This window comes from Tyto alba, unplaced genomic scaffold (genome assembly GCF_018691265.1).
Source record: "Tyto alba isolate M040663 unplaced genomic scaffold, T.alba_DEE_v4.0 Super-Scaffold_21, whole genome shotgun sequence".
Lineage (NCBI taxonomy): Eukaryota > Metazoa > Chordata > Aves > Strigiformes > Tytonidae > Tyto > Tyto alba.
The window spans coordinates 1,626,713-1,654,677 of record NW_024881295.1 but is presented as its reverse complement, the minus strand read 5'-3'; the positions used below and the strand labels follow the sequence as shown (position 1 = coordinate 1,654,677).

General features: G+C 48.2%; 2 protein-coding genes across 3 annotated transcripts; both read left to right on the top strand.

The window, feature by feature from the left end:
* Positions 1 to 5,161: 5,161 nt before the first annotated feature.
* Positions 5,162 to 5,668, top strand: LOC122153685 (histone H2A-beta, sperm-like). The gene has a single exon (XM_042795141.1). The coding sequence runs from the start codon at positions 5,162 to 5,164 to the stop codon at positions 5,666 to 5,668; it is 507 nt and encodes a 168-aa protein (XP_042651075.1).
* A 4,014-nt stretch (positions 5,669 to 9,682) lies between these two features.
* Positions 9,683 to 18,959, top strand: LOC104368791 (olfactory receptor 2A12). 2 transcript variants are annotated; one of them, XM_042795391.1, is made up of 2 exons: positions 9,683 to 9,694; positions 18,027 to 18,959. In XM_042795391.1, the coding sequence occupies exons 1-2, from the start codon at positions 9,683 to 9,685 to the stop codon at positions 18,957 to 18,959; spliced, it is 945 nt and encodes a 314-aa protein (XP_042651325.1). The 2 variants fall into 2 exon arrangements, with proteins under 2 accessions (XP_042651325.1, XP_009974484.2); XM_009976182.2 differs by lacking the exon at positions 9,683 to 9,694 and having other exon boundaries at positions 18,021 to 18,959.
* The last annotated feature ends 9,006 nt before the right edge of the window (positions 18,960 to 27,965 follow it).

The window sequence follows — 27,965 nt, the reverse complement described above, 5'->3', positions numbered from 1 at the left end:
GCCACCATTTGACAGGCACAACTTCTGCACGTCATCAGGCTGCCACATACACTTACAAAGGTGTCCCTGAATCAAGGCATATAAGAGCAAACAGTGGAAAATTTGAAAAGTGATGGACAACGGGGTCAAGGTGAAGCCCTGACTTTATTATTTGAGTTGAAAGTGTAAAACCCACTTTGGGAAGTGTGAAGAGGAAATGGGCTTCAAAGGACCTAAACAATATGTTGGAATGAATCTTAGTTAAAAAATAGTAGAAAAAAAAAACAATAAAAAAAAAATGCTTCTCTGTGGCATCTGAGAAACTACCCGTATTGCTACAAAAAGCCCAGAAGGCTGAATGTGCAGAGATCAAAAGTAAATGTCTCTAACACATTTATCTTGATGGAAGGCACGTGAAGAAAACTCAGGATACAAATCCAGAAAAAGCACATTACCTGCATTGCCTCTGAGGTGAAGTACAGAAGACACAGTCCCACAGGCAGGAAAATTCTGCAGTCCTTGGTTGGTTCTCAAGGCATTTCTCCTCTGCAGTCCTGCCCAGACACAGCTACCCCAGGCAGTCAAACCCCAGGTAACTGTGTTTTTGTTAACCACAGCAGATGTCAGGTCTAGTTTGGGATTCCATCTGCCTGGGTCACTCTCCATCCTGCCTTGAACAACAGGGGAGGATGGGGTAGGGAAGGAGACAATAGAAGAAGAAGAGGAAGAGTGAGAGGAAGAGGAAGAGGAAGAAGAAAGAGGGAAGAGGAAAGGGGAAGGGGAAGGGGAAGAGGAAGGGAAAGGGGAAGGGGAAGGGGAAAGGGAAGGGAAAGGGGACGGGGGAGCGGAAAGGGAAGGGGAAGGAGAAGGAGAAAGGGAAAGGGAAGGCTTGGGAAAATGTGGCCTTGATTCCAGCAGATGAAACTATTGTTCCAAGCAGGTATTTTAGCTATTAGTCTTCCAAGTTCATGGCTTTCATGTAGGATTCATTGGCACACTGGTGACTTCTAGGCAGGTGTTCAGGAGGTCCCTCAAGGGGCCCTGAGTGTCATCAGGTGTTTGCACAACCCCGTAGCCTTTGTTGCAACCAGCAGCCACTGCTCAGCAGTGGTCTGGGTTACTCTGCATGTTGTAGGTGCTGGTGGTATAGTTTCGGCAGGCTGAGCAGGTCTGGCAGCTCCAGCAGTACTCCTGGGCTCCAGAGTTTATCAGTCCTTGGGAGTCCTTGGAGTCCTTTGCACAGACCTCTCAGCACATACTCCCCTTCTTCTTGTCTCGCTGTTTTCTGGTAGCTTTTTCTCCATCAACAACCACCAGTACCTATGGGATCCATTCACACAAACTCCCACAAAAGGCCACTTACAGCCATCCATTGAATTTGTGTCTCTCGATTTATTCTTCCCCACTCTTTAAATGAAAAATTGTACTATGCAAGAACAGTGGGGGTTGCTGGGGAACACTCTTAGTAAACCTATAAGAGAATTTTACTTCCCTGAACCACGTGAATCAGAGAAGTACACGGCAGAGGGTGTGTCAATGCCAGTGACAAAATAAAAGGATGAGCTGCCTCCTGTGCTTGAGTAACAAAAGTCACAGCTTTCCATTGGGTCCTATCCACCCGGTCAGAAGGGGCATTTATTCCCTTATTTAAAGGGAATAAACAGACTTGCTAGCAAAAGAAGTCTCCAGTGCCCAGGAGTTGCTTACACCTCTTTTACAAAGCTGGGACAGAAAGTAAGCGAAGAAAGCAATTCACAGGTAGGTAAGAATGCCTGGTAGAGAGAACTGAGCTACCCTCTGAAAAGGAAAAGGTTTGAGCAAATCAGTCATGCCAGAAAAGAGATTCGGGAAAGACAAAAACCCACAAAGAAACGTCAATACAAGCTAAAGAAAGTATGATTACAGAATACTATCTTGCAACATGCCTGAGAAGGAGACAGGACATGAAACCGCCTTTTGCAGACAACGGGAAGAGAAAGAAGTGAAGACCACAGTGAAGTGCTTCTCCAGGGCTGGGCTGGCCTTCCCTGTGAGTCACACAGACAGCTAGCTGTGTGAAAGGAAACAGGCAGCATGGGTGGGTGCTGGAGCCCTCGTGTGTCTAGTTCCTGTGCTCCAGCATTTGACATAGGAGACTGTAGACACGGACAAGGAAATTTCAGAGCAGCACATTTCTCCATTGCATATTCTCCAGACTGTCAAGAGATGCTCTGAATAAACTTAAGAAACTCTGGGCAGGCATCACCATCTGCAAGGCAGGGGCACGCCAAAGAAAGGAGTCAGAGTCTCAAGAGGAGGAATATTCATGAATCAGCCACAAGAAGGATTGCACACACCTTCAAGTGCAAAGGAAGCAGAAACTCTTGCCCCACAGTGGCAAGGCAAGGCAAGGGCTGTCCCATGTGCAAAGCTCTTGCCAAATCCAGCGCTATGGCCTAAGAGTAAAATAAAAGCCCTTGCAATGCCATGCCATGCCTAGGGCATGCCTCGCAGGTTGTAGGCAGCAAAGCACGAAGCAGGAGGTCAGGAGACAGCAACTGCTGCTCACCGGGTGGGAGAGAGCACCCTGTGAGCCAAGTTGTGTTTAAACAGCAACGCCTGGCACAGCCCCAGCAGGGAGGAGCCTGCAGCAGGTCCGCTCAGGGTACCTGCCTGCCTTTCGGTATTGGAACACTGGAGCCCCAGAGCTGAAGCAAACTTCTTTTGCTCTTGGACTCCTGCCGCCTGCTCTTCCAGATGGAAGGTCGTCTTTTGGGTCCTCCAAGTTGCAGTCCCAGGTGCACCCCACAGCGAGCAGCTGCCCTGGGCCTTGGGGGACAGGCAGGAGGAGGGGTGGCAGGACGGGACATGTGGGCAGGACCAAAGATGGATGTCCCCATCAGCCAAGCTTGCCAGCCCTCCTTGGGCCCTGGCTAGAGAGTGCTCTAATGAGTCAGTGACATCTGATTGCTGGGGTCAGGACACGGGGCCTTTTGTGCTGCGTGTTGGACCAGCGTCTCCTGGCTGGCCAGAGGCACGCAGCTGGACGCAGGCCGAAAGCTCTGCAAAGGGAGGCTGTAGCACAGCCCGTGCTGAGGAGGAGAGGGCAGGAACCTGCCTGGGGGGCAAGTGGCCCTGGAGGGCAAGTGGCCCCGGAGGGCACCTGGCCCCAACAGGCAGCACCCGCCCCCGGCTCAGGTTCGCATTCGGCCTGAAAGAGGGGCAGAAGGGATCTGCCCGCAGAGGGTGGGCGCGGGCTGCGAGGGGTGGTGAGCGTGGATGCTTCTGGGGGAGCAAAGGGACCTTCATGTCCTTCTTGCACAGTCCCAAGGGGGACTGTGACACCATATCTGAAAGAAAAGTAGTTTTTTCTAATGTTTGTTGGTGCAGGCAGGCCCTGGCAGTCACTACCGTGTGGGTTTTACAATAAGGTGAAAGCAAGCGGGAGCACCTTGGAAAGAGTCAGCTCAAAGAAGGGACTCAAGATTTTATGTGTGAACTACTGCTATTTATACTATTTACATATTTTTGTATTTTCATATATATTCATATATACATGTTTTCATATATATGTGTGTATTTATATATATACGAAAATATGGATTCCCTTCAGTGGCTGATCTCAGTCAGTCAGTCTAATCCGTAGCTGGCCCTTGGACACCCTGGTCTCCCCAGTTTCTGATACCTGGATGGACGAGACCCCATGAGCCCCAGTCCCAGTTGCTGGCGCTCAGACCTACACACACGCATGCCCAGACACCCTGTGGATACCTCTAGTAACTGGCCTTAGATGATTAATCTCTTCAGTAACTGGCTCCTGGATTGCCTGGTCTCCTGGTTTCAGACACACACAAACAACAGGTCTCTCCATGAGCTGGTCCAGTCCTACTGGCCTTCCTAGTAGCTACCTAGTCTCTCCCCAGTAGCTCGCTTGGACCCCTTGGTTCCTCCAGTATCTGACTGTCAGACCCTTTGGCCTCTCCAATACCAGCCCAGACTTACTGCTGCTCCAATACCTGGATGCCAAGTCTCTTCTCCTGCTCTTGAGCTGGTCCAGCTCGATATTTGTTGTGACTGAAATACCCCGACGGCAACTTCTAGGGCTGCAGGCATGTGTAGACTGACGACTGTGGCCGGCCCTGAGGTTAGAATACCCAACTACAGCATAGGAAAGTACTGGCCATGGCATGAGAAGTTGCTCAACGTGGCAATTAACAGTGTGAGAGCCTGACAGGTGGTACAGACAGCACCATGGAGAATGGCTGGATTTCTCAGGTGGTTAAGGGGCAGTTTATGTGAGAAATCACTGCACTGCACAGAGAATAGGAACGAGGTTTTGGTGGCAACAATTTCGCAAGGCTAGCCGCAGATAGATTATATCAGTGATACCAAGTAGGGCCCAAATTGCCTAGATAAGAGTATCATAAACCTCAAAATAGGTCACAGATGTAGTAAAAACGGGATCGGTGAGAAAAAGGGGGCAGCTTGCTTACATGGGAGGAGATTGCACCGGAGGGACAAGGAATAGGAGAATAAAGTGTGCAAGTCATGACCTGGACTGTCCAAGAGCACCTGCTGGGCTTCTGTGCCATTGGTTAGCACAAGCTAAGCAGGACCATAAAGCAAACATGTCGTTCTGACCACAGAACACGTGTCAAAACAACTTGTTCAGTCAGGAAGCTATGGAGGGAGGAGAGGAGAAGAGAGGAGGTGGAGGGAGCACTTGGCCTTCGAGCAGCTTCCCCCCTGCCAAGCGCTGGCAAAGCCTCTGCCACGGAAAGCAGAAGCAGAGTTGGGGACCAGAGGTGCTCCCCGAGCTCACCCGCAAAGGGCAGAGCCGGTGGGGATGATGTCACAAGCAGGGAGGTGAGGTCACAGAGCAGGTCCTTTCCTACTGGTCCCCGCTAGCCAAGGAGAGCCCTTGCTGCCCCTGCCCCGGTGAGCAAAGGGCCAGAGCCTGCTCGGGAGAGAGCCTGAGCCTGAGCCCTTCTGCTGAGGGGCTCTGCCGGAGCAACGTCGCTCCTGGCCTCCCTGCTGCAGGCCACGTTTATCCAGGCCAGCAAGCAAAGGCCCAGGCGAGCCGAGCCCCGAGACAAGAATCCCCTGCAGAGGCCAGCAAGGAAAGCAGGGACAGGCGGGCGAGGCAGGCGGGGCACGGGAGGGCGCAGCGTGGCGAGACCTGCGGGAGCAAGCTGCCAGCAGCATGTCCGGAGCAGAGGAGGTCTGCGTGGTGCCTGAGCAGGAGCGGGAGCCTGAAGCGACACACCCTGGGGGCCCCTGCAGCGGCACTAAAGCCAAAGCCAAAAAGAGCCGCTTGTCCCGGTCCTCGCGGGCTGGGCTGCTCTTCCCTGTGAGCCGCGTAGACAGGCAGCTGCGCAGGGGCCAGTTTGCTGCGCGCTTTGGAGCCAGGGCCCCTGTCTACCTGGCTGCGGTGCTGCAGTGGGTGACACGCAAGACCATGGACGCGGCCGGCAAGATCTCCAAGAAGAGCAAGCAGCAGCGCATCTCTCCATCGCACTTGCAGACAGCCGTGCAGCGGAGCTCTGTGCTCAGGCAACTCCTGTTCGGCAGAGCGCCCAGGGGCCGCAGCAGGGCTGTTGCCCAAAGCCAGCGCGTGGCCTCGCGCGCAAAAAAGACCACGGCCAAGAGTAAGAAGAGATTCCCCAGGCAAAGGGGTTCGCCCCACCGAGCCGCTGCTGCTGCCAAGTGAGACAAAAGCAGAAGCTCTTGCCCCACACGAGTGAGGCGAGGGCTGCCGCGCGTGCGAGGCTCTTGCTGGCTCCAGCACTGCGGTCCAAGGGTACAATAAAAGCTTTTGCAATGCCGTGTGGGACACGGGGCCTTTTGTGCTGCGTGTTGGACCAGCGTCTCCTGGCTGGCCAGAGGCACGCAGCTGGACGCAGGCCGAAAGCTCTGCAAAGGGAGGCTGTAGCACAGCCCGTGCTGAGGAGGAGAGGGCAGGAACCTGCCTGGGGGGCAAGTGGCCCTGGAGGGCAAGTGGCCCCGGAGGGCACCTGGCCCCAACAGGCAGCACCCGCCCCCGGCTCAGGTTCGCACTCGGCCTGAAAGAGGGGCAGAAGGGATCTGCCCGCAGAGGGTGGGCGCGGGCTGCGAGGGGTGGTGAGCGTGGATGCTTCTGGGGGAGCAAAGGGACCTTCATGTCCTTCTTGCACCATCCCAGGGGGCAAAATGGGTGGGACAGCAAGTGCCCCGCAGTCCAGCCGTGTTTGCTCTTCCTGGGTGGGGAGGGCAGGAAGGCACTTGGGCTTATCGCAGCCAGCACCCCAATTCCCACAGCTGCCTGCCCATGCAGAGCCCGAGCGCCATTGTCTTCCACACCTTTCTGTCCGCGGCTCCCAGAGAGCCCTCAGGATCCTGATCCAGCCTGACCACCCTGCCTGCCTGCCTTCCCGGTGAAGCACGCAAGGACAGGCTCCCCTGTGAGATCCTCCCTCCCATCCAGCCTGTTGGCACTCCGGACCCTGGGAAGGCAGGAAACGCTGCTTTCTGACAGTGTCCCTTATGCATTTTTCACCACTTCACCTGGTTATCTCCACACTGCAAGGTCTTCTGGACGCCAAGTATATATCCCGTATGTCTAGGCTGAAGTTAGTTTTCTCTGGAGCTCCATGGAACTCCCTGGAACATGTGCCGTAAGGAAGTGTGTTGTCTGGTTTCCATGGGCAAATGCCTGCTACTCAAAACTGCTACAAAACTGCTACAAACAGGTGACACAGCTGATTGCAGGATTTCATAGAAACTCAGGGCATGAAGTGCTTGTGCTCACAAAACGGTTAAAACACACTCTTCTTTCCATCTTGTTCTACTAACCCATTCAGAAGTGTTTTCCAGTGGAGACAAGGAGAGAGACGCATCCAACTCCCATTGTCTTTAAGCCTCAGAGACAATACATAGCACATAAACACATTGCTAGGACACCTGGGAAATCACCTTAGTGTCAGCACAAACTTCTTGTCACGGATGTGAATGACGCTGATACTAATACTGATACCAGGGGGAATTTATAAAATAAGCAGGTGTTCCTGACTAGCAATCGGTGCCCCAAAGGCAAGAAAGTCACCTGCTGCAATGCCAGGAGAATTAGAGTACTTTCACTCTATTAAGGAAATCAAAGGTTAAAAAAAGCACTCCACACCTGGAAATCTGAAAATAAGCCAAGGGTAACCTCACAGTGTTTTGGTTCTCTCCCCACCCCTGTTTGAGGTGTGTGGCACATGATAACCTGGCATGAGCAAGAGATACCGGAGAGCGTGTCCTTAAATTTGACCCATACTGAGCTGTGTTAAACAACTGCACTAGAATTTCTGCCTATAAAATTAATTTTCAAATTTTTCAAGGGTGAGGATCTCTCTGACCGTTTATCCATTTATTTCCAACAAGGATTTGTGTTCTCCTTTTCTTCGTAGCCGTATTCCCTGTTTGTTTAATCACAAGGTATTTTTTTCTAGCTGTGGGGCAAGACTGCAGTGGAGGAGGGGAGGACGGATGCTGCCGCTGAGATTTCCCAAGTCCAGGCCTTGCCGCTGCTTACAACCTCTCTGCTTAGGGCCGTGTTGGCTCAGTGGCTTCCAGTCCTCTCCGCACGCTGGTCCCCACCCTACGTGACGTGAGAAGAGCAGCACTCTTTCTCACACGTGGTGGTGGCAGGAGGAAGCCGGCATCTCCAAACGAGAGGGGTGGTTTCCACGCTGCAGGGCACGGCGGGACCGGGCAGTGAACAACGGGGCTGCGGGCGCAGGCAAGCCTTGGCAGAGCAGAGGGACGCCGAGGGGGCACATCCAGACCTACTGTAAATGGCACCAGGCATTTTCAGAGACTTCAAGGCATGTGAAGGGAGAGAAAATGGATGCAAAGGCAGAAAGGAAAAGAATGCAGAGAGGGAAAGGGATCAGCAATGGCTCACAGTTGCAGATTCCATGTTTTGGACAAAAGGGGATCCTGCAGCTATGGAGAGAATTCTCAGGGGCGACATGGGAAAGTGGGAGAGGAGAAAGTCCCATATTTGCTGGGGCAAGACAGAGGAAGAGCTAGAGGTAGCGACTGGGAAAAGCCCTCTGTGTTACACCTTTTGCGTATAAAGAAATGAAATGGGGCGGTTTGGGTCTCTCTGAAAGGGGGACCCTTGTTTCTTGATCCTGATCGCAGGTTAGCAATCCCAGCCGCAGTGACACGTTTTCAGAATCAGCGTAACACCAGCACGAGCTGAGGTTTCATTCCTGACAAGCTGCCGTCGAGGTAGATTTGTAGAAGCCTTTGTGCGTGTGCCTGCCAACGGGAGAAGGGCTACATTGATTATGGACGTGAGAGTGGACAAGGCAAGAGATGCGGTGTGTTCCCCCTACGCGCGGGCGGTGCGAGCCTGCTGAGGGTCCTTGGCTGGACAGGGCGGGTGGGGGTCACAGGTGAAGGCTGGAGCCTTCTTCTGCTGTGGCCGAAGGGGAGAGCTGCAGGCCGGGTGGTGACGGCTGCCCGTGGCCAGCGAAGGCAGAGGAGCAGAGGTCGTCATCTGTCCTCGTCTTGGGGGAGGAACTGTCTGTTGTTGTGCTGCCTTTGCTCACAGCCCGGGGGGCTTCACCAAGTACCGACTGCTGGCCCTGCACAGCCAGACCCTGACATCATTGCCAGCAGACGTGTAAATGCCTTGCAGAAGAGGAACTCTTAACTGCTAACAACCCCCGCTGTGGCCTGTGCCGCAGCACAACAGCAGCACTGGGGAGTCACTTGGGCCACTTGCAGAAGCCCCATCAGGCTCGTTATCACTGAACCAGGGACTCCTTAACGATGCCTCGCGCGGTTCCCCTCTGGGTGCCACAGGAGCGTCCCCTGTGCCGTTTGGGCAGGCAGAGCCTCAGCCCACAGCTCTGTTACCCACAGCCCTGAGTAGGGCTGTGTGACCCTCGTACTCGGTTCAGGCTCGCGTCCGTGGGAGGTCGTGCGCAGCCACTGCTGCTGCTGCTGCTGCTGCTGCTGCTGCTGCAGCACTTGTTGCCCGATCTCCGTCAGATGAGTTTGGGATTTCACTCTTTACTTCGCCCAGGCTCAGTTCCCTTCTCAGCCACTTCCTCCTGCAGTCTTCTGTCCACTTCTCAGCGTACAGCTGCTCTTCCCTTTCCTGTTGTGCTCTTCAGCTGTGCTTCCCTTGCTCTCTTAGGGAAGAAGTGACTCCTGTCAGATACCCACTGCAAAATCCCTCCCAGAACCCTCAACAACAAACCCCAAACCCTAGAGGTTGTCCCCAAAGACCAAAACAAGCAGATATTGCTGCTCACAAAAATGCGGTCAACTATGGGGAGGTGCGGACGGGGAAAAAGCACCTGGTTGCGCAGCATACCAAAAGTTAGCTGCCATTTAGATGCTTAGATGCCCTTGTGGACCCGTCCTTTCCTGCGCTGTGGAAGGTGGAGCTCCTCCAGTCCTGGCCTCTGATGGCAATCATACCCTGTGATTTGAAGGAAGGTCTGGAAAGAAAGGCACCCATACCTTATGCGCTTGGCTTGGGTCAGCCATCGCGAGTCCAGGGGAACCTAGCAGTGGGTAGAGCACATTTTCTGGCCAAATGGGAGACCTATTGTCACGGACTCAAGCTCAGGAGGGCTTAAGCTCACAGATAATTTCAAAAGCAAAATGCCATGAAAGATAAACTTCCTGGTGGAGATCCCTGTCGTTTACGCTAATTGGAAAGAAATGGGTAAAATCTTGAGGGATGCTTGGAGTTGTTGGTAAAAGTGCATGCTCAGAGCAAGTTATTCTAACGTGGTTTGGGATGCGTTCAGAAAGGGTGATTTTAACAGGGCTTAGATTGCGTACATACAGGAAGGGCGAACATGAGATTCAAACAGCACCATTCTCAGATGGGAAAGAGGTACTTACACAAGCACCGTGTGACTTGGTCTTTGCTTTTAATGTTGCTGAATACGACCACGGAAGAAGCTCTTGAGGGAGGGAAGTGGAAGTAAGTCTTGGGCACGAGCAGAAAAAGCCCCAGCTCCTGCGCAAGATGTTGGATCCTCTTCCTGCAGCTATATACTGCTCCCTCAAGCTCTAATAGGGGTGTGTGCAGCCAGCCCAACCTTCAGCTGTGATGGTGTTTTGCTGGGGGGGTGTAACTAGGGCGTATGTTTTCACATAGAGGGAAATCAGCGACACATCACCTCCCTGGCTGCACTTAACTACAGCTTTGTCTCTCTCCCACCAAGGCAATTGGCTCAAGTCACAACAGCAAGTCACAGTCACTGTTGTCCTTTACTCTGGCCATGCTTCAGGTTTATTGACTGTAACCCACCGAAACAGACTGTAGAGAAGGGTATAAGAGAGCCCGTCTGTTTCCCTGCCTCCAGAGAACCAGTACTCTCCAGACAGACAAGGTGTTCCTCCATCTCGCACCAACTGGCCAAGAGGAGGAGAGTCACAAGCCCAGCTGTGCTCTCCAACAGTCTCAACTTGAATGGAGCATAAATGGACCCGGAGCTAACAGCCACCAGCTCGAGGACCCAGGGGCATGCCACGTCATGGGTCTGATGAAACTCCAGGAGCTTTGTTCCCAGAGGAGAGGCCGTCGTCAGCTCACGCTTCATTGAATGGCTCTGCACCCACCTGGGTCGTAAAGACAAGACCCTTCCTCTTCTTCCCTCTGCGGGGTGGTATAAAGTGAGGAACCGGATAATGTTCTTCTGGATCGCACTGGTAGTCCCAGGGCCTGGCAAGAACGATGCAGCCGTGCGTCAGGAGGCACCCTGCTTCAGAAATGGGGTGCTGGGCCGGGAGACCCCAGAGGTCTCTTCCAATCTAACTTCTTCTATGAGGCTGTGTGTGCAAGAATTATCTCTGACTCTGAACTGAAAGCCAACATGGGGGTATGAAAGGATAATGAAGGCAGTGAAGCTCTCTTACAGACCCAGTTATCCAAATGTTGTAGGTACCGTGCTTTTCATGCTGAAATCAGGAATGATATCCTTCAGGGGATGGATATCTTTTAGGGAATGGATACTTCTTCATTCCCACCTCTTTTTCACTTTTAAAACTCTGTCAGAATTTTATAGATTATAGTTTTGTTTATGGCATGGGTGCCTTGGAAAAGGAAATTTGGGCCCTTCAGTCATCTCAGTGTTCCAGAAACAGCAACAATCATAGAATCACAGAATCCCAGGTTAGAAGGGACCTCGGGAGTCATCTTGGTCCAATCTTTCTTGGCAAAACCACGGTGTAGACAAGATGGCCCAGCACCGTGGCCAGCTGAATCTTCACAGTTTCCAACATCGGGGAATCCTCCACTTCCCTGAGGAGATTATTCTGGTGGCTGATTGTTCTCATTGTGGCAAATTTTCCTCTTGTGTTCAACTGGAACGTCAGCAGGAGTAGCTTGTACCCATTACCTCTCGTCTTTTTCGTGTGACTCTTTGTAAAAAGGGTGTCTCTATCTCTTTTTTTAGCCACCCTTTAAATACTGGTACACGGTGATAAGGTCTCCCCTAATCCTTCTTTTCTCAAGGCTGAATAAACCCAATTTCAGCTTTTCCTCACATGTCAGGTTTTCCAGTGCCTTGACATCTTCCTGGTCTTTCTCTGGACCCTCTCCAGCCTGTCCACATCTTTTTTGTATAACAGGGAGTAGAACTGAACACAGTATTCCTGGTGCGACCTGACAAGCACTGAGTAGATTTTGATAATGCATTATTTATCTCTGCTGGTGATCCCCTTGGTCATGTAACCCAGCACCCTGTTGACTTTCTTTGCTGCTGCAGCACATTGTTCACTTATATGAAGGTTGTTGTCCACCAGGACCCCCAGATCCCTTTCCACAGAGCTGATCCCCATCCAGGTAGATCCCAGTCTGTGCTGCACTCCTGGATTATGTTTTCCCAGGTGAAGGACCTTACACTTTTCCTTGTTGACTTCATAACGTTCTTGCTAGCCCATTTTCCAGCCTACCCTGTTCTTCCTGCAGGGTGGTTCTCCCTTCCGAAGCATCCACTTACCCACTCAGTTTGGTACCATCAGCAAACTTCATCAGGGTACACTTGATCCCATCATCTAGATCACTTATGTAGATATTAAACAGCATTGGGCTCAAGATTGATCCCTGGGGACCCCACTTGTGACAGGTTGCCAGTTTGAAAAGGACCTCTTTACCTCTACCCTCTGCAGCTGGCCCATCAGCCAGTTCCCCACCCATCACAATGACCACCTGTCTAGACCATAATGTACCAGTTTTTCTGGGAAGAGGCTGTGGGGAACTGTATTGAAAGCCTTGGAGAAATCCAGGTAGAAAATATCTACCACTCACCCCACATCAACCAAGCAGCTTACTTTGTTGTTGAAGATGGTGAGTTTTGTCAGGCATGATTTGCTCTTGGTGGCTGGATTTTCACAATCACATGCTTCATTTGACTTGTGACAGCCCTCAGGAGGAGTCGTTCCCTAACTTTTCCAGGGATTGAAGTAAGACTGATCGGTCTATTATTTGCTGGATCCTCCCTTAAGCCCTTCTTGTAGATGGGGGTGATGTTAGCCTTTTTCTAGACTTCTGGGAGTCCCCGATCTCCACAATTTCTAAAAGATTATGGAGAATGGCCTCACAATGACGTCATCCAGCTCTCCTAACACCCTTGGGTGGATAACATAAGGGCCCATCAATTTGTAGGGGTCAAGCTCCTGTCATAGTCTTGTCATAATCCTGTAATTGACTTGGAATTTTGTTCTCCAGTCCTGAGGAGCAACAGTGCTGGTAAAGACAGAGGTGAAGAAAGTGTTGAGAACCTCTGCCATTTCAGCACTGTTGATGACTAATTCACCTCTCCTGTTTAATATCAGGCCAATATTTTCCTTCTGTTTCTTCTTGTTGTTTAAATCCCTGAAGAACCCTTTCTTACAGTTTTTGATATCTCTGGCCAATTTCAATTTGAACTGAGATTTTACTTTTCTAACTGCATCTCTGCATGCCCTGGCAATACCTTTGTAGTTCTCAACAGGTATTTTTCCACTTTTCAATCTTTGGTACGCTTCTCTTTTTGTTCTGAGCAGACTCAGAAGCTCGCAGTTAAGACAGGGACATCTCTTGCTCCACCTACTTCCCTCACCTGTAAAAGGGATGAAGTGAATTCATGCTTCCAGGAGAGTGTTCTTGAAAAACTCCCAGCACTTGCTAGTTCCTTTATCCTCCATGGACACTTCCCAAAGAATCCCTCCCAACTGAGCTCTGAGACAGCTGAAGTTTGCTCTTCTAAAATCTAAAATATTTGTCTTAGTATTAATCTTCAGCTACAATGAGTGTCTAGCTTTATAACTGTACCTGTGAATGTTGTGGTTTGATTTTCAGGTGCTCTTTCTGTTTTTCAGTTCTGTTCTGATGTTCGGTAGAAAAAGCTGAACTTCTGTAGGATTCAAGTAGGAATAGACTAATGTGTCTATCTGGTTTATTGATGCTCAGGGTTACAACATCAGCAGTAGATGAACAAGTGTTCAAACCAGATAGTAAGTGGCTAACCGATTTCTGACATTTAGTGTGTTCACATTAGGGAACACAGCCAAGACTGTCTCCTGTTGCTGAAGGGGGTGCCAGCTTTCCCATTTATCTTCTTTTGAAAGAGGACAGCTGTCTCAACTGTTACATACTTCACATGAAGTTTTCAACAACACGTACCTTGCAGTCAACCTCCTGAATGAACATATCAAGCACTTTCAAAAGCTTGCTTGGGATGAGGGGTAGGGAGATTTTTTCATCCTCCTCCAAACCTTTGCCAAGTAAAAAGATCCAGAGGAATTGTGTGTTGAATGTAGTCCATTATTTTGAAAACCCCATCCCAGTTAGCAGCCTCATTTCCTCAAGGAATGATCCTGCAGGCAATTAATTCCATGAAAGGTGATAGACAGGTGGAATATATGGCACTTTTTAACCAATAGACGTCCTAGTTATATGTGTCAACAGAGACACCAGGGAAGATTTTCTAAAGCATAATTGTCAGCAAATAGAGCTGCAGGAAGGAAGATGTTTGAAATGTGGGTAAATGGGAAAGCACTAAAAACCCATGCTTTTTATCATGGGAGTGCTTTTAACCCCTTGCATACCTTGTTGCAGGGCTGGAGACCGAGTCTTGTTTCCACTTAAGCTCATAAAGATTTGTTTTCACTTCCAGCCTCTTAGAAATCCTTGATCCACTTAATACTCTACTTGGAGCACTATAGATTTCGTTTCTCTATTGTCTTTTGCTATTCCCTATTGCTATATCACCTTCTCGGTTCCAAAATCTTTCTTAGTGCCTCTCCACTTTGTGCTACTAAGGCCTGTGGAATAATCCCCAGCTGTAGGAGCTCTGAAGTAATGCATATTCTTATATTTCTTGCTTTTTAATTATATTATCCCAGAGAACAATGCTGAACATTTTATGCTTTTTTTTTTTTTTTTTTTCCCATTTCAGTCTGTTCAATTTTGGACTATGGAAAATTAGAACATGAAAAATAGGGAAAGATGTAGTTTGTTAAAAATTTAACCAAGAAGTTACTAATGAAACCAGATCTAAACTTACAGGGAAGGCTGATATTATGAACTATCAAACAAATCTAAATAACAAGGTCTGAGAGATGACATTTCTCTATATTCTGAGCTTTTCAATGACAATTCCAGTAGAGTTAACTCACAGGTTTCCATTTGATGTCATAATGGCATATTGTGTTTGGTTGACTCATTGATTTCCTGGCCCAGAGGTTTGTCTCATGACTCACAACTTCAATTGCAGTAACAAGAATTTACCATGTTAATGTACTTTGCTATTTACAAATAATTCCAAAGAATTGTTAATGCCTTCATGAAAAATATGCATTTATTTGGATTTATGCATTAGATTGTGCAGAAGAAAACTTCCTCAGCCCCCACCTGAAAATGAAGCAGTTTTACAGTCATAATATTAAAAAAGGCACTTTTTACAATTTTGAACAAAACTTCCCCTTTTTTAGGGAAAAGAGCTTTTAATTATAATTTCATTGAATCTTTCCTTCATTTTTTTTTTTGCTTTGATTTATGAATTAAAACTGACATTCATAGTACTTTATTATGTCTCATTGATGATACTGTAACCAATTAGTCCTAGGTTTTGATTTACCACAAAGACCCCAGAGGTCTCACAGAATATATAAAGGTGTGGCTTGTTTGAGTTGCAGGTATTCAGAAGATTTGTTCTATACCCTGCATTTCTAACAGATAGTTTTTCTCCTAATAGGAATGTAGTTATGATGTCTATCCCACTTTTTTTCCAGTCCTTGTCAGTGAGATAGGAAAGACTGCTACTGACATCTCAGGAAAGATATTAATGGCAAGACTGAGCAAAGTTTGCATCAATTGTGATTTTAGAGTTGTCATCAAAGCTATGTTTCTTTAGGTAAGAAATTCCAGCAGCTTCTGCAGTCAGCATTCAGTTGCTGATGATACACATGTAGGTAAGATGAACCACTGGGTCCTGAGAACTATGAAGTTCCCAGTGATTTCTAGAGCAATGTGACTAGTGGCAGTGATGAAGGATTTAGCCCTGTTTCTCTCTTTTATACCACTTTTGGTTTGAAAGAAACAGTTCCCTAGTTTTGCCTTTCCTTATAGTTCAGTCTGCATTTTGATTAAGCTGTTAATTATAATGAGGTTTTACTTAAAAAATTAAAATATGTTTAAATGGGTAAATATATGGCACTAATGGCACTAATACTGAAACTGAATGAATCAGTGGCTTGTTTTACACAACATTACTAGCTTTTGAATAGTGAACCGTAGAAAGAAATGGCTCCTATACTGAAAGGCTTGCTGGATTTTATTTTGCAATGTTAGATGAACAGTGAAGATTTTGTCCAAGCATAAAATCATCTTTTCCTTCCCCCGTATTTGAACTGTCTGTTTTTGAATACTGTGGCATTTCTAGACCCTCTAGTACCAGAATACCAAGATTCACTGTGTAGTAAGATAAGCCATTGGGAATTCAGCCTCAGAAATACCCCAAGTGATTTTTACCCTGTATGGTCAGTACTGTTAGGCTGAGCTGCTACTATGACTTCGGAGTAAGATATTGAACTTGGTTTCTTACCATCTTACTTCACACTGAAGGAACAGCAAAGAAATGTTTTATACTACTACATTTAATAATATTCCTAAACTGCAAGGAGAGTTTGCAAAGAAACAGGGAACTTAAAAGGAAACAAAGATCTCTTGCTTACTGTTATTATTTCTTCACTGTAGAAATACTGTCCATTTGTGTCAGATGACTACTGCCCGCTGTTATGCTGTGATTTGGGGATTGTGAAGGGGAAGTGGTTTTGTTACTCTTCTTACTGTTCATGTCAGATTTCTTTATGTCAATGACTTCTTTCTAGATCAGAAACTTCATGATGAATGAAACCAAAGTAATGGAGTTCATCTTGATTGGATTTGCAGATTTTTCAGATCTGCAGATTCCATTATTTGTCTTTTTTTTTCCTGACATACCTGGTCACCCTCATTGGAAATGTCCTTCTAATGACAATTATCAGGCTTCATCATCATCTTCACATCCCCATGTATTTCTTCCTTTCCATTCTCTATTTTTCAGAAACTTGCTATACACTTGCTGTCATTCCCAAGGTGTTGGTAAATCTAATAACAGAAGAAAAGCCTAATTCTTTGACTGGATGTGCTGTTCAGATGTTTTACTTCATGGGCTTTCAAGGCAATAACTGTATCCTTCTAACAGCAATAGGGTATGACAGATGCATGGCTCTGTGTAAATCTTTACATGACAAAGTCCTCATGAATGACAGAGTCTGTAGTCAGTGTGGCCTTTACAACAGTGACTGGCAATACATTGTCCCTGATAGACACTAATTTATATTCACACTGCCTTTCTGTGGAGAGAAGGAAATTAATCAATTCTGTGAAATGGCCATGGAAGTAGGATTTATTCTATGCTAGTATTTCAGAAACAAAAATCATTTTATGTTGTTGCAGGCAGAGAAATTCTGGGAGGCAGTGAAGGCATAGAGGGGAAAGTAAAAGAGGAGACAGTGTTTAACAGAAAAGAAACCTGTATGAATGAAGGGCCAGTAAGTACAGTGCCATGCCCATTTCAGAATGAAGTGGTGTTTACTTTCTGGAAGGATCCCCAGAGTTCCATACCTGAACTCTGGGGATTTATACTTGAGACTAACTTTTGTACTGCTTGTTGGAAATCAAAACAGTGTCCCTTCAGACACATTACACAGAAAGTTTTGGCTTTAAAAACAAAGTAATGTAAGGAGATGAACACAGTGGAACAGCTCTTTGTTTCACCTGTTGTCTGAGAAAGTACACAGAACTCTCTAATAAGGTTTCCCTGATCAAAAACACGGAGCTGAACAAATCACATTTGTCCAGATGCTACAGGTAAGAAAGCTCTTGTGTATAAATGTTAGTAACATCTTCTAGCAATAATTATCTGCTGTAGATCCAAGTGAAGCTCTCAGTTTTTTCAGCAAACTGAAGTGGTTAGATATAGAACACAGATCAAGCAACTGCAGGATTCAAAATGAATGCATTTCACTAAGGTAAAGAGGACAGAGCAATGGATTAGAAATTCTAGTTGGTTTAATGGTAAAACAGGAATTATTCTGTGAATGGTGCATTCATTTTAATATGGATTTATTTTAAAATAATTACTCTGAAGATGTTCTGACTTCACTCGCAATCTTCATCATGATAGAGAGATGTTACTTTCTCCAACAGAGAAAACCCACTCCCCCCAAAAAACCCAACCCAGAAAAAGAAAGACATCAAATGCAAGCTAGACAGTAAAGTTGTGTGAGATTACTCAAAACTGCTCCAAGTTTGTACAGAGGTTAGAGGTTGCAATTCAGATCTATATTGCTCAGGATGATGAGGGTAGTATGCACCTTCCATTGGAGTCAGAGGCAAAAACAGGAATAAGTGAGCTGCAGTGTTAAGAGTAAAAGACTCAACATTCTTAGGAAAACTCTCCATTTTCTTTCCTTTTCCTTGCTCCTTCCCTTCCAGGTCTCCATGGTCACACTTTGTACTGCCTCACCTCCAGCACAACATGCAGAATGAAACAGCTGTCACAGAATTCATCCTCCTGGGGTTCTCCAGCAACCCAGCTCTGCAGACCTGCCTCTTTGGCCTTTTCTCTGTCCTCTACTCTGCGACTCTGATGGGAAACGCACTTGTCTTTGTGCTTATCTGCCTGGACTACCACCTCCACAGCCCCATGTACTTCTTCCTCTGCCACCTCTCCATTGTGGACATCTGCTACGCCTCCAACAATGTCCCCCATATGCTGAGGAATCTCCTTGGACAAGGCAGAACCATCTCCTTTGCTGGGTGTGGGACACAGATACATCTTTATTTAATCTTTGCACTTACAGAGTGCGTGCTGCTGGCCGTGATGTCTTATGATCGCTATGTAGCAATCTGCCATCCTCTCCGCTATACCCTCATCATGAACTGGAGGGTGTGCCTCACTCTTGCCGCAGTTTCGTGGGCTTTTGGGTTCATATTTGGTACACTACAAGCCTCTCTGGCTCTACACCTGCCTTTCTGTGGCCCCTGTGAGGTTGACCACTTCTTCTGTGAAATCCTTGCTGTCTTAAAGCTGGCCTGCACTGACACTACTGTTAATAAAGCCCTGATCTTTGCTGTTTGTGTATGTTTCCTCCTCTTCCCTTTAGCCTTAATCCTAATTTCCTATCTGCACATCCTGGCCACCATTCTGCGCATCCGCTCTGTGCCAGGATGGCACAAAACCTTCTCCACCTGTGGCTCCCACTTGACCGTGGTGGGTCTGTTTTATGGCAATGCCATCTTCATGTATATGGGGCCTGGGAGAAGTAACTCATCTGGGAGGGAGAAAGTTCTTTCCCTATTCTACAGTCTCGTCAGCCCCAGTCTGAACCCCCTGATTTACAGTCTGAGGAACAAACAGGTGAAGGAAGCCTTGCTGAAGCTTCAGAAAAGGAAAAGGGTCTTTAATTCCATGTAGTTCATGTTCTAGGCTTTCACCTGTCTCCTGTCTTTCTGTTCTTTCTTCTTGATCTCTTTGGGATTTCCCCCAGAATTTTAAGTGGTTAAAACATAACACAAGAGGTGATTCAAATGCATTTGTCTCTGTTTCTTTGCACAGTCTAATGACTATCATAACACAAAATGACTGTTTTTCATTTCTTTTTTTAGAGATAACTAAGTACTCTTCTTCATATGCAGCCATCCTAGGCAAGTAGTATGTTTTACCAGAACTATTGACCTAGCTGGAAAAAATAGTTTGTTTTCTTGATTCTAACTAGCAGTCAGAATAAACTACTGTGTATTTTTTTTTCTGAGTATATCAGTTGATCTAATAAGATATTATTCTTCCCTATCATATTTATATTTCCTATATCCTTAGGATGCTAGAGATTCAACTCATTTATTAGAAAGAAAAAGAGAGAAAACACGATGCTAATGGGCTTTGTTTCTCAGGAGAGTGAACAAGCCTGTGAAGGAGTTTGCTTCTGCACACTTTTGGGCTTGACACCTCTCATGCAGGAAGAGAACATGGTGACCACTGCAGTGCACAAACTAACTTTGTGTGGTTTTGACAGGCTATTACCCACAGCAGTTCCTTGGACTGGGCTAGCTGAGGTATCTGCACACTGCAGTGTAGCTCTTGCATTGACCCTGACTCAGGGTGTAGGCTTTTAGTGCTTTCCCATTTACCCACATTTCAAACATCTTCCTTCCTGCAGCTCTATTTGCTGACAATTATGCTTTAGAAAATCTTCCCTGGTGTCTCTGTTGACACATATAACTAGGACGTCTATTGGTTAAAAAGTGCCATATATTCCACCTGTCTATCACCTTTCATGGAATTAATTGCCTGCAGGATCATTCCTTGAGGAAATGAGGCTGCTAACTGGGATGGGGTTTTCAAAATAATGGACTACATTCAACACACAATTCCTCTGGATCTTTTTACTTGGCAAAGGTTTGGAGGAGGATGAAAAAATCTCCCTACCCCTCATCCCAAGCAAGCTTTTGAAAGTGCTTGATATGTTCATTCAGGAGGTTGACTGCAAGGTACGTGTTGTTGAAAACTTCATGTGAAGTATGTAACAGTTGAGACAGCTGTCCTCTTTCAAAAGAAGATAAATGGGAAAGCTGGCACCCCCTTCAGCAACAGGAGACAGTCTTGGCTGTGTTCCCTAATGTGAACACACTAAATGTCAGAAATCGGTTAGCCACTTACTATCTGGTTTGAACACTTGTTCATCTACTGCTGATGTTGTAACCCTGAGCATCAATAAACCAGATAGACACATTAGTCTATTCCTACTTGAATCCTACAGAAGTTCAGCTTTTTCTACCGAACATCAGAACAGAACTGAAAAACAGAAAGAGCACCTGAAAATCAAACCACAACATTCACAGGTACAGTTATAAAGCTAGACACTCATTGTAGCTGAAGATTAATACTAAGACAAATATTTTAGATTTTAGAAGAGCAAACTTCAGCTGTCTCAGAGCTCAGTTGGGAGGGATTCTTTGGGAAGTGTCCATGGAGGATAAAGGAACTAGCAAGTGCTGGGAGTTTTTCAAGAACACTCTCCTGGAAGCATGAATTCACTTCATCCCTTTTACAGGTGAGGGAAGTAGGTGGAGCAAGAGATGTCCCTGTCTTAACTGCGAGCTTCTGAGTCTGCTCAGAACAAAAAGAGAAGCGTACCAAAGATTGAAAAGTGGAAAAATACCTGTTGAGAACTACAAAGGTATTGCCAGGGCATGCAGAGATGCAGTTAGAAAAGTAAAATCTCAGTTCAAATTGAAATTGGCCAGAGATATCAAAAACTGTAAGAAAGGGTTCTTCAGGGATTTAAACAACAAGAAGAAACAGAAGGAAAATATTGGCCTGATATTAAACAGGAGAGGTGAATTAGTCATCAACAGTGCTGAAATGGCAGAGGTTCTCAACACTTTCTTCACCTCTGTCTTTACCAGCACTGTTGCTCCTCAGGACTGGAGAACAAAATTCCAAGTCAATTACAGGATTATGACAAGACTATGACAGGAGCTTGACCCCTACAAATTGATGGGCCCTTATGTTATCCACCCAAGGGTGTTAGGAGAGCTGGATGACGTCATTGTGAGGCCATTCTCCATAATCTTTTAGAAATTGTGGAGATCGGGGACTCCCAGAAGTCTAGAAAAAGGCTAACATCACCCCCATCTACAAGAAGGGCTTAAGGGAGGATCCAGCAAATAATAGACCGATCAGTCTTACTTCAATCCCTGGAAAAGTTAGGGAACGACTCCTCCTGAGGGCTGTCACAAGTCAAATGAAGCATGTGATTGTGAAAATCCAGCCACCAAGAGCAAATCATGCCTGACAAAACTCACCATCTTCAACAACAAAGTAAGCTGCTTGGTTGATGTGGGGTGAGTGGTAGATATTTTCTACCTGGATTTCTCCAAGGCTTTCAATACAGTTCCCCACAGCCTCTTCCCAGAAAAACTGGTACATTATGGTCTAGACAGGTGGTCATTGTGATGGGTGGGGAACTGGCTGATGGGCCAGCTGCAGAGGGTAGAGGTAAAGAGGTCCTTTTCAAACTGGCAACCTGTCACAAGTGGGGTCCCCAGGGATCAATCTTGAGCCCAATGCTGTTTAATATCTACATAAGTGATCTAGATGATGGGATCAAGTGTACCCTGATGAAGTTTGCTGATGGTACCAAACTGAGTGGGTAAGTGGATGCTTCGGAAGGGAGAACCACCCTGCAGGAAGAACAGGGTAGGCTGGAAAATGGGCTAGCAAGAACGTTATGAAGTCAACAAGGAAAAGTGTAAGGTCCTTCACCTGGGAAAACATAATCCAGGAGTGCAGCACAGACTGGGATCTACCTGGATGGGGATCAGCTCTGTGGAAAGGGATCTGGGGGTCCTGGTGGACAACAACCTTCATATAAGTGAACAATGTGCTGCAGCAGCAAAGAAAGTCAACAGGGTGCTGGGTTACATGACCAAGGGGATCACCAGCAGAGATAAATAATGCATTATCAAAATCTACTCAGTGCTTGTCAGGTCGCACCAGGAATACTGTGTTCAGTTCTACTCCCTGTTATACAAAAAAGATGTGGACAGGCTGGAGAGGGTCCAGAGAAAGACCAGGAAGATGTCAAGGCACTGGAAAACCTGACATGTGAGGAAAAGCTGAAATTGGGTTTATTCAGCCTTGAGAAAAGAAGGATTAGGGGAGACCTTATCACCGTGTACCAGTATTTAAAGGGTGGCTAAAAAAAGAGATAGAGACACCCTTTTTACAAAGAGTCACACGAAAAAGACGAGAGGTAATGGGTACAAGCTACTCCTGCTGACGTTCCAGTTGAACACAAGAGGAAAATTTGCCACAATGAGAACAATCAGCCACCAGAATAATCTCCTCAGGGAAGTGGAGGATTCCCCGATGTTGGAAACTGTGAAGATTCAGCTGGCCACGGTGCTGGGCCATCTTGTCTACACCGTGGTTTTGCCAAGAAAGATTGGACCAAGATGACTCCCGAGGTCCCTTCTAACCTGGGATTCTGTGATTCTATGATTGTTGCTGTTTCTGGAACACTGAGATGACTGAAGGGCCCAAATTTCCTTTTCCAAGGCACCCATGCCATAAACAAAACTATAATCTATAAAATTCTGACAGAGTTTTAAAAGTGAAAAAGAGGTGGGAATGAAGAAGTATCCATTCCCTAAAAGATATCCATCCCCTGAAGGATATCATTCCTGATTTCAGCATGAAAAGCACGGTACCTACAACATTTGGATAACTGGGTCTGTAAGAGAGCTTCACTGCCTTCATTATCCTTTCATACCCCCATGTTGGCTTTCAGTTCAGAGTCAGAGATAATTCTTGCACACACAGCCTCATAGAAGAAGTTAGATTGGAAGAGACCTCTGGGGTCTCCCGGCCCAGCACCCCATTTCTGAAGCAGGGTGCCTCCTGACGCACGGCTGCATCGTTCTTGCCAGGCCCTGGGACTACCAGTGCGATCCAGAAGAACATTATCCGGTTCCTCACTTTATACCACCCCGCAGAGGGAAGAAGAGGAAGGGTCTTGTCTTTACGACCCAGGTGGGTGCAGAGCCATTCAATGAAGCGTGAGCTGACGACGGCCTCTCCTCTGGGAACAAAGCTCCTGGAGTTTCATCAGACCCATGACGTGGCATGCCCCTGGGTCCTCGAGCTGGTGGCTGTTAGCTCCGGGTCCATTTATGCTCCATTCAAGTTGAGACTGTTGGAGAGCACAGCTGGGCTTGTGACTCTCCTCCTCTTGGCCAGTTGGTGCGAGATGGAGGAACACCTTGTCTGTCTGGAGAGTACTGGTTCTCTGGAGGCAGGGAAACAGACGGGCTCTCTTATACCCTTCTCTACAGTCTGTTTCGGTGGGTTACAGTCAATAAACCTGAAGCATGGCCAGAGTAAAGGACAACAGTGACTGTGACTTGCTGTTGTGACTTGAGCCAATTGCCTTGGTGGGAGAGAGACAAAGCTGTAGTTAAGTGCAGCCAGGGAGGTGATGTGTCGCTGATTTCCCTCTATGTGAAAACATACGCCCTAGTTACACCTCCCCAGCAAAACACCATCACAGCTGAAGGTTGGGCTGGCTGCACACACCCCTATTAGAGCTTGAGGGAGCAGTATATAGCTGCAGGAAGAGGATCCAACATCTTGCGCAGGAGCTGGGGCTTTTTCTGCTCGTGCCCAAGACTTACTTCCACTTCCCTCCCTCAAGAGCTTCTTCCGTGGTCGTATTCAGCAACATTAAAAGCAAAGACCAAGTCACACGGTGCTTGTGTAAGTACCTCTTTCCCATCTGAGAATGGTGCTGTTTGAATCTCATGTTCGCCCTTCCTGTATGTACGCAATCTAAGCCCTGTTAAAATCACCCTTTCTGAACGCATCCCAAACCACGTTAGAATAACTTGCTCTGAGCATGCACTTTTACCAACAACTCCAAGCATCCCTCAAGATTTTACCCATTTCTTTCCAATTAGCGTAAACGACAGGGATCTCCACCAGGAAGTTTATCTTTCATGGCATTTTGCTTTTGAAATTATCTGTGAGCTTAAGCCCTCCTGAGCTTGAGTCCGTGACAATAGGTCTCCCATTTGGCCAGAAAATGTGCTCTACCCACTGCTAGGTTCCCCTGGACTCGCGATGGCTGACCCAAGCCAAGCGCATAAGGTATGGGTGCCTTTCTTTCCAGACCTTCCTTCAAATCACAGGGTATGATTGCCATCAGAGGCCAGGACTGGAGGAGCTCCACCTTCCACAGCGCAGGAAAGGACGGGTCCACAAGGGCATCTAAGCATCTAAATGGCAGCTAACTTTTGGTATGCTGCGCAACCAGGTGCTTTTTCCCCGTCCGCACCTCCCCATAGTTGACCGCATTTTTGTGAGCAGCAATATCTGCTTGTTTTGGTCTTTGGGGACAACCTCTAGGGTTTGGGGTTTGTTGTTGAGGGTTCTGGGAGGGATTTTGCGGTGGGTATCTGACAGGAGTCACTTCTTCCCTAAGAGAGCAAGGGAAGCACAGCTGAAGAGCACAACAGGAAAGGGAAGAGCAGCTGTACGCTGAGAAGTGGACAGAAGACTGCAGGAGGAAGTGGCTGAGAAGGGAACTGAGCCTGGGCGAAGTAAAGAGTGAAATCCCAAACTCATCTGACGGAGATCGGGCAACAAGTGCTGCAGCAGCAGCAGCAGCAGCAGCAGCAGTGGCTGCGCACGACCTCCCACGGACGCGAGCCTGAACCGAGTACGAGGGTCACACAGCCCTACTCAGGACTGTGGGTAACAGAGCTGTGGGCCGAGGCTCTGCCTGCCCAAACGGCACAGGGGACGGTCCTGTGGCACCCAGAGGGGAACCGCGCGAGGCATCGTTAAGGAGTCCCTGGTTCAGTGATAACGAGCCTGATGGGGCTTCTGCAAGTGGCCCAAGTGACTCCCCAGTGCTGCTGTTGTGCTGCGGCACAGGCCACAGCGGGGGTTGTTAGCAGTTAAGAGTTCCTCTTCTGCAAGGCATTTACACGTCTGCTGGCAATGATGTCAGGGTCTGGCTGTGCAGGGCCAGCAGCCGGTACTTGGTGAAGCCCCCCGGGCTGTGAGCAAAGGCAGCACAACAACAGACAGTTCCTCCCCCAAGACGAGGACAGATGACGACCTCTGCTCCTCTGCCTTCGCTGGCCACGGGCAGCCGTCACCACCCGGCCTGCAGCTCTCCCCTTCGGCCACAGCAGAAGAAGGCTCCAGCCTTCACCTGTGACCCCCACCCGCCCTGTCCAGCCAAGGACCCTCAGCAGGCTCGCACCGCCCGCGCGTAGGGGGAACACACCGCATCTCTTGCCTTGTCCACTCTCACGTCCATAATCAATGTAGCCCTTCTCCCGTTGGCAGGCACACGCACAAAGGCTTCTACAAATCTACCTCGACGGCAGCTTGTCGGGAATGAAACCTCAGCTCGTGCTGGTGTTACGCTGATTCTGAAAACGTGTCACTGCGGCTGGGATTGCTAACCTGCGATCAGGATCAAGAAACAAGGGTCCCCCTTTCAGAGAGACCCAAACCGCCCCATTTCATTTCTTTATACGCAAAAGGTGTAACACAGAGGGCTTTTCCCAGTCGCTACCTCTAGCTCTTCCTCTGTCTTGCCCCAGCAAATATGGGACTTTCTCCTCTCCCACTTTCCCATGTCGCCCCTGAGAATTCTCTCCACAGCTGCAGGATCCCCTTTTGTCCAAAACATGGAATCTGCAACTGTGAGCCATTGCTGATCCCTTTCCCTCTCTGCATTCTTTTCCTTTCTGCCTTTGCATCCATTTTCTCTCCCTTCACATGCCTTGAAGTCTCTGAAAATGCCTGGTGCCATTTACAGTAGGTCTGGATGTGCCCCCTCGGCGTCCCTCTGCTCTGCCAAGGCTTGCCTGCGCCCACAGCCCCGTTGTTCACTGCCCGGTCCCGCCGTGCCCTGCAGCGTGGAAACCACCCCTCTCGTTTGGAGATGCCGGCTTCCTCCTGCCACCACCACGTGTGAGAAAGAGTGCTGCTCTTCTCACGTCACGTAGGGTGGGGACCAGCGTGCGGAGAGGACTGGAAGCCACTGAGCCAACACGGCCCTAAGCAGAGAGGTTGTAAGCAGCGGCAAGGCCTGGACTTGGGAAATCTCAGCGGCAGCATCCGTCCTCCCCTCCTCCACTGCAGTCTTGCCCCACAGCTAGAAAAAAATACCTTGTGATTAAACAAACAGGGAATACGGCTACGAAGAAAAGGAGAACACAAATCCTTGTTGGAAATAAATGGATAAACGGTCAGAGAGATCCTCACCCTTGAAAAATTTGAAAATTAATTTTATAGGCAGAAATTCTAGTGCAGTTGTTTAACACAGCTCAGTATGGGTCAAATTTAAGGACACGCTCTCCGGTATCTCTTGCTCATGCCAGGTTATCGTGTGCCACACACCTCAAACAGGGGTGGGGAGAGAACCAAAACACTGTGAGGTTACCCTTGGCTTATTTTCAGATTTCCAGGTGTGGAGTGCTTTTTTTAACCTTTGATTTCCTTAATAGAGTGAAAGTACTCTAATTCTCCTGGCATTGCAGCAGGTGACTTTCTTGCCTTTGGGGCACCGATTGCTAGTCAGGAACACCTGCTTATTTTATAAATTCCCCCTGGTATCAGTATTAGTATCAGCGTCATTCACATCCGTGACAAGAAGTTTGTGCTGACACTAAGGTGATTTCCCAGGTGGCCTAGCAATGTGTTTATGTGCTATGTATTGTCTCTGAGGCTTAAAGACAATGGGAGTTGGATGCGTCTCTCTCCTTGTCTCCACTGGAAAACACTTCTGAATGGGTTAGTAGAACAAGATGGAAAGAAGAGTGTGTTTTAACCGTTTTGTGAGCACAAGCACTTCATGCCCTGAGTTTCTATGAAATTCTGCAATCAGCTGTGTCACCTGTTTGTAGCAGTTTTGAGTAGCAGGCATTTGCCCATGGAAACCAGACAACACACTTCCTTACGGCACATGTTCCAGGGAGTTCCATGGAGCTCCAGAGAAAACTAACTTCAGCCTAGACATACGGGATATATACTTGGCGTCCAGAAGACCTTGCAGTGTGGAGATAAACAGGTGAAGTGGTGAAAAATGCATAAGGGACACTGTCAGAAAGCAGCGTTTCCTGCCTTCCCAGGGTCCGGAGTGCCAACAGGCTGGATGGGAGGGAGGATCTCACAGGGGAGCCTGTCCTTGCGTGCTTCACCGGGAAGGCAGGCAGGCAGGGTGGTCAGGCTGGATCAGGATCCTGAGGGCTCTCCGGGAGCCGCGGACAGAAAGGTGTGGAAGACAATGGCGCTCGGGCTCTGCATGGGCAGGCAGCTGTGGGAATTGGGGTGCTGGCTGCGATAAGCCCAAGTGCCTTCCTGCCCTCCCCACCCAGGAAGAGCAAACACGGCTGGACTGCGGGGCACTTGCTGTCCCCCCCATTTTGCCCCCTGGGACGGTGCAAGAAGGACATGAAGGTCCCTTTGCTCCCCCAGAAGCATCCACGCTCACCACCCCTCGCAGCCCGCACCCACCCTCTGTGGGCAGATCCCTTCTGCCCCTCTTTCAGGCCGAGTGCGAACCTGAGCCGGGGGCGGGTGCTGCCTGTTGGGGCCAGGTGCCCTCCGGGGCCACTTGCCCTCCAGGGCCACTTGCCCCCCAGGCAGGTTCCTGCCCTCTCCTCCTCAGCACGGGCTGTGCTACAGCCTCCCTTTGCAGAGCTTTCGGCCTGCGTCCAGCTGCGTGCCTCTGGCCAGCCAGGAGACGCTGGTCCAACACGCAGCACAAAAGGCCCCGTGTCCCACACGGCATTGCAAAAGCTTTTATTGTACCCTTGGACCGCAGTGCTGGAGCCAGCAAGAGCCTCGCACACGCGGCAGCCCTCGCCTCACTCGTGTGGGGCAAGAGCTTCTGCTTTTGTC